The sequence below is a fragment of the Perca flavescens genome, chromosome 1 (genome assembly GCF_004354835.1).
Source record: "Perca flavescens isolate YP-PL-M2 chromosome 1, PFLA_1.0, whole genome shotgun sequence".
Lineage (NCBI taxonomy): Eukaryota > Metazoa > Chordata > Actinopteri > Perciformes > Percidae > Perca > Perca flavescens.
Window position 1 is genome coordinate 36,184,199 of NC_041331.1, and position 5,219 is coordinate 36,189,417.

At 42.5% G+C, this 5,219-nt stretch overlaps 1 protein-coding gene across 1 annotated transcript; it reads right to left on the reverse strand.

Annotated features, from left to right (window-relative positions):
• Positions 1-184: 184 nt before the first annotated feature.
• Positions 185-4,411, reverse strand: cyp1a (cytochrome P450, family 1, subfamily A). Its single transcript, XM_028573152.1, has 7 exons — positions 4,326-4,411; positions 3,023-3,903; positions 2,360-2,486; positions 2,185-2,274; positions 1,825-1,948; positions 1,577-1,663; positions 185-1,327 (listed from the first exon to the last, which is right to left on the reverse strand). Exons 2-7 carry the CDS (start codon positions 3,860-3,862, stop codon positions 1,030-1,032), a joined length of 1,566 nt encoding a protein of 521 aa, XP_028428953.1. The 5' UTR covers positions 3,863-3,903; positions 4,326-4,411; the 3' UTR covers positions 185-1,029.
• Between the last annotated feature and the right edge of the window lie 808 nt (positions 4,412-5,219).

Genomic DNA, 5,219 nt, shown 5'->3' on the forward strand with positions numbered 1-5,219 from the left:
TCACTTCCTTTGTCTTCCACGTGGTTTTGTTGTGATTTTATATCTCGTTAAAGTTTAAATCCGTTCACAATTTGGTATATTCTGACATGGTTTTAACACATATAGGCTAAGTGGCTCATTTATGTGATTGTGTGTGGGTGAATTAGTTTTCTTTCAAATCAAGAAAGCAATAGGAACAAGATCATCATTAAAACACGTTTTATTTGTGTTGCTGATTAAATGATGCTCCATCACATACCTTTACATGTTATACAATCATTGATACATTAAATACAAAATTGTATAATAATATATATTTCAAAAATCAATGGAACTCTTTTGGTGTCCTGATATTTCATAAAGATGCAGAGCAAAACTACTGTATTTCACCTCAACCAATACAAACGATACAGGCACATAAAAAAATTAGGCCTACTTTAAAAAAATACAAAGAACTTGATTTACACACAATATCACATTTTGGGATACAAATATAGCTTCAGTGTCTTGCATCCACATTGTAATGGAATCAAAATAATTATTAGCTTATTGTAAAATGTATCATAAGGTCATTTCTGTCCTGTTCAGAAGAAAACAATTTAGGTTGCAGTGGCCTAAATAGTAATGCCTATCCAGTAACACATACTGTGTGTCCCAAAGATGAACAAGGCAACTTAGTCTCCGAGTGCTTTCCAACTTCTCAATGGGAGCAGTTTGGTTTACAACACAGGAGAACCAGGTAGGGTATCTCCTTTACTTCACTAAGAAGCACCAACCATGTGCAGGAATATCTCTTAGACAACCAAAAACATGACAAAGATATGTTCACACACTAGACATTGCTGACAATCTGCAACAAGCACATTTCACTTATTTGCTTCAATGCCATAAGCTCTGTAGATCAAATTCGGCATCCGGTGCCTTACATTCTGAGAAAGACGCTTCTTGCACTGACTGTTATTATGAAGGTGGCCATTACAGTGTTAGAGTCAACGTATACCACATATTGTCATACATACATGCATACATACATGTACATTATAAATAGCTTCACTGCTCATCCCTCACTCGCATTGTGGCTCTCAGGTGGCAGCGCTTGTGCTTCATTGTGAGACCGTATTCTGGGGTCATGTCCAGTGGCTCTCCAGGCATTGTGTGGAAGCGCAGCTTCTGGACAATGATTGCCAAGAAGAGGTAGACTTCATGTCGTGCAATGACCTCGCCGATGCAGCGCCGCTTTCCCATGCCAAAAATCATCACCTTCTCCCCCTCCACCTTGTTGACCTCAGTGCCGTCAGCGACCAGGAAGCGGTCTGGGTTGAAAGAAGACGGCTCTTTCCAGAGCTCACTGAAAAGTGCAGAGGATAAAGAAATAAGATAAGCTGCACGAATAACAATGTCAATAAAAAATGCAGGTTTATGATCAATTCGAGGACTGCTGCTTTTGTCTTCCTTTACAACTACCAATGGGGTGCCAACTTCCTGTGCTTTAACAGCTCTCTTTTCTGGGAGTACTGGGCAGCTCCTCAGTGTAAATGCCAAGTCAGTAAGCTTCAACTGTTTCAATAAAGACAAATAAATAACAAAAAGAACTTACGGATCATGGTTGATCTGCCACTGATTGATGAAGACACAGGTGTCTTTGGGAATGAAGTAGCCATTCAGAGACGTGTCTTTTGTCGTGCTGAAAAAGAAGGACAGGAGTGTTTATCCATCGTGCATTTGCAGGTTTATATCACCCACATTTGTGCAGCTGGGATAGCTATGTCTTTGTTCTATGTTCCTACGCTATGCTCTGTGAGAATGTACATGTCATTAACACATCTAAAAAGGGATTAACCTCACCAGTGGGGGATAGTGAAGGGTAGGAATGAAGAATGGCGAAACAGCTCAAAGATGAAGGCCTCGAGAAGCGGTAAGTTGGGTCTATCGGAGAGAAGAGGAGTGCGATCCAGACCCACTTTGTCCTCTGAAAAAAAGAAATAATTTACTATTACTTCAAGATGAGGACTGAGGTTGCCTTTTACAGTCCTGTCCCACATTTTAACTTGATTAAATAATCTCATTGAAACATTAGGCTTTGAGAGCAGCAAAATGTGCCTAGCTGCATTACGTTTTTAACGTTACTCAATGCTAAAATGAAAACTGTCCTGTGATATGAATGGAATAACCAATGAATATCTAGTCTATAACAGCTGTACTTACTCATTTCTTGATAAAGCCTTTCCTGTATCTCTGGGTACGCCACCAAGTACATCACTGACCAAGACAGGCCAGTGGAGATGGTGTCAAAACCTAGAAGAGAAACACAACTTCTGTAAAGACACGTGTCTGTTATTTATTCACGAAGCAGTCACTTCTGATCAGAAATTCAACCTACCAGCTCCAAACAGGTCGTTGACGATTCCTACAATCTTCTCATCCGACACATGGACATTTGAGTTCTCATCCAGCTTCCTGTCCTCACAGTGATCAATGAGGGAGTCGGTGATGTCACGAATGTTGTCCTGAAAGAAGATGATGGGACGATCTCAATAAATCTTTCATACACAGTGATTAAAGGGGAAACAAAATGTCTTTTTCATTAACCCTTGTAATGTGTTAGAAAGCTGTACACATTTTTTTGCGTTAGTCGGTCAAATTTGACCTGTGATTTCACTCAGCCCAAAATAATCAATCAAACAATCAAACAGAAACAGAAACTCTTTTTAAATTTTCTTTGGCCCTGTTGGTCTTTGATCAAGAAGCAACAGCCCCATGTAAGCATCCTGGTGTGTTTTGTCATCTCCATCTAACAAACACCCTTCCATGTTTTGTTGTGTTAGAATAGCCATGTCTGAGGATATCATGAAGCCTTGTTCCAATGAAAAAAAGTAAATGGTAGTGTGGTATCTGAGGGCCTATAAGTTTAAAGTCTGTATAAAACTCAAATTACTCATATACAAAGTAGTTTTTACACATCTGAACTTGAAAACGGGTCAAAACTGTGGAAGAAGAATGGACTAAATACATTATCCATGACATTATTTAGTGTGTGGCGTACCTTGTCATAGGTGGCATAGTGCTCGCCCACGATCCTCTGCACAAACTCGATGAAGCGGGCATTGATGCTCAAGAACTTCTTCATCGTTGGGCTGGGCAGGATCTGAAGGAAAGGGATGAAGTCTGCAGGGTTACCGCTTCCCGCTACCTGGCCGAACTCATCGCTGAGGTTAACAAGGCTCAACAGCTCCTGGTCATCGTGGCCGTAGCGTCGGCCGAAGCACATTGCACAGATCACATTGGCAACGGAGACAACAATGTGGCGGAAGGGGTCAAAGCTGCCGTCAGCCTTCATGACGGTGTTGAGCTGTTTGATCAGCTCCTCTCCCTCTTTGCAGATGTGCTCCTCCAGAATGCAGGAGTACTGTGGGGTGGTGCCCTCCAGGTTGGAGAAGGAGCGCAGGGCGCTGTAGGCCAGCTTCCTGCGGGCACGCCAGACGCCGGCCTTGTCTGTGCTGAAGGCCAGACTCTTGCCGTCATTGATGAACCTGAAGGAGTACAGGTCTGGTCTGCCCGCAAACTCTTCCCCTTGCTTGACGAGAGCCTGTCGAACTGTTTCATTGCCGCTCAGCACAACCACAGGACGCATGCCAATCTGGATCTGGAAGATGTGGCCGTAGCGCTTGCTCATGGCAGTGAGACTCAGGTAAGGTCTGCTGCCCAGCTCCAGCACGTTCCCAATGATAGGAAGGGGCTTTGGTCCAGGCAGCCGACGGAGGCCCTCAGGAATCTCAGTGCGGAAAAACTTCAGGGTCAGGTATACCAGACACACCGTTATCATAGCAACCAAACTCTCAGATACCGACACCGCTCCAATGAATGGTAGTATCATTAGCACCATGATGACAACTCCTTTTTTTGTGTGTGTGGCTTCTGCACAACCTGGAAATTAAATAGGAGGGGCATTAGAGTGGTGAAGGCAGGGAGGAGGACAAATGTTGTGCAACATGTTGACTACATGCACCATAAACTTTAAAGTAACTGAAGACTGTCACACGGTGTATGTTTGTTATTAATTGGCTCCATAGGTTCACATGCTGCACAAAAATCACATCTTACATGGCTATGCGAAGTAGTGGGGGGGCTATCTAAAGTCTCACAGAACTCATAAAAAAGCCCATAAATACAACACAATGATTAAAAACGAATTAGCATATTAAAGGTTGCAACTGCAAAGAAAACTCCTAATTATTAACAGCTGCATGCTTGCAAAATAATGTCCACTGGGCACTCTGCTCTGATCTGTGAACACTGCCTGTTCAGTTAGAAATCAATCTGTCTTCATACACATATATTAAACTTACCTTAGTGGAATGGTAATAGAGTAGCAGCGATGTAATCCCAGAAGTACTTTTCAAGATAGTGCAAATTTGGTTTAGTGGAGACAATGTCCAAGTTTACTCTCTCCCAAAACAGCTAGATAGGCTCTAGCTTTATAGTGTGCTCCACAGCTTTATTGGCTGCGGTGCATGACGTATCTCTCTCTCTCTCTCTCTCTCTCTCTCTCTCTCTCTCGCTCTCCCTCTCTCTCGCTCTATCATGAATGAAGTTTAGTACGGAGAAAAGGTGTGTGTGTGTGTGTGTGTGTGTGTGTGTGTGTGTGTGTGTGTGTGTGTGTGTGCGTGCGTGCGTGCGTGCGTGCGCCTGCCTGTGCGAGACCAAAATTAGTTTGAAACTACATATCACTGAATGAAATGCATATTTCACAGTTGTTGAACGAAAGTTTTTTAGGCGTGCAGGACTTTATAGCCCAAATGCGTGTGATGTTTTATCGTGTTTGGACAGATAAGACGTAGGCCTACAATAATAGACATCACAGGTAAGAATCATTTCCACCACTATAAAACTGTTTCCAATCTCTGATAGCATTGTTCAGTTGCATACATGCCACTACTGTTCTGCAGGTTGTTTTCAACACATCAGTATTTGGGCTATAAGTCTATAATGGCCGCATTTAATAAAAAAAAAAATGCATATTCTTGCTTTGACCTCGGCTAATGTTGAGTTCACTGATGCATTTTTCATCTAACTTTCCTGTGATCAAATAATCGATTCCACTCGGCTATGATATCTCATAAAAGGCTGAATTAATTAAGGCGATGGCAGGTTGGGTGCATCTCACGAACCCCCTGTGGATTACGCTATCGCTCCGTTGAGCCTTTGATGAGGTGACATTGCATCTATTGAATTTCTGCCTT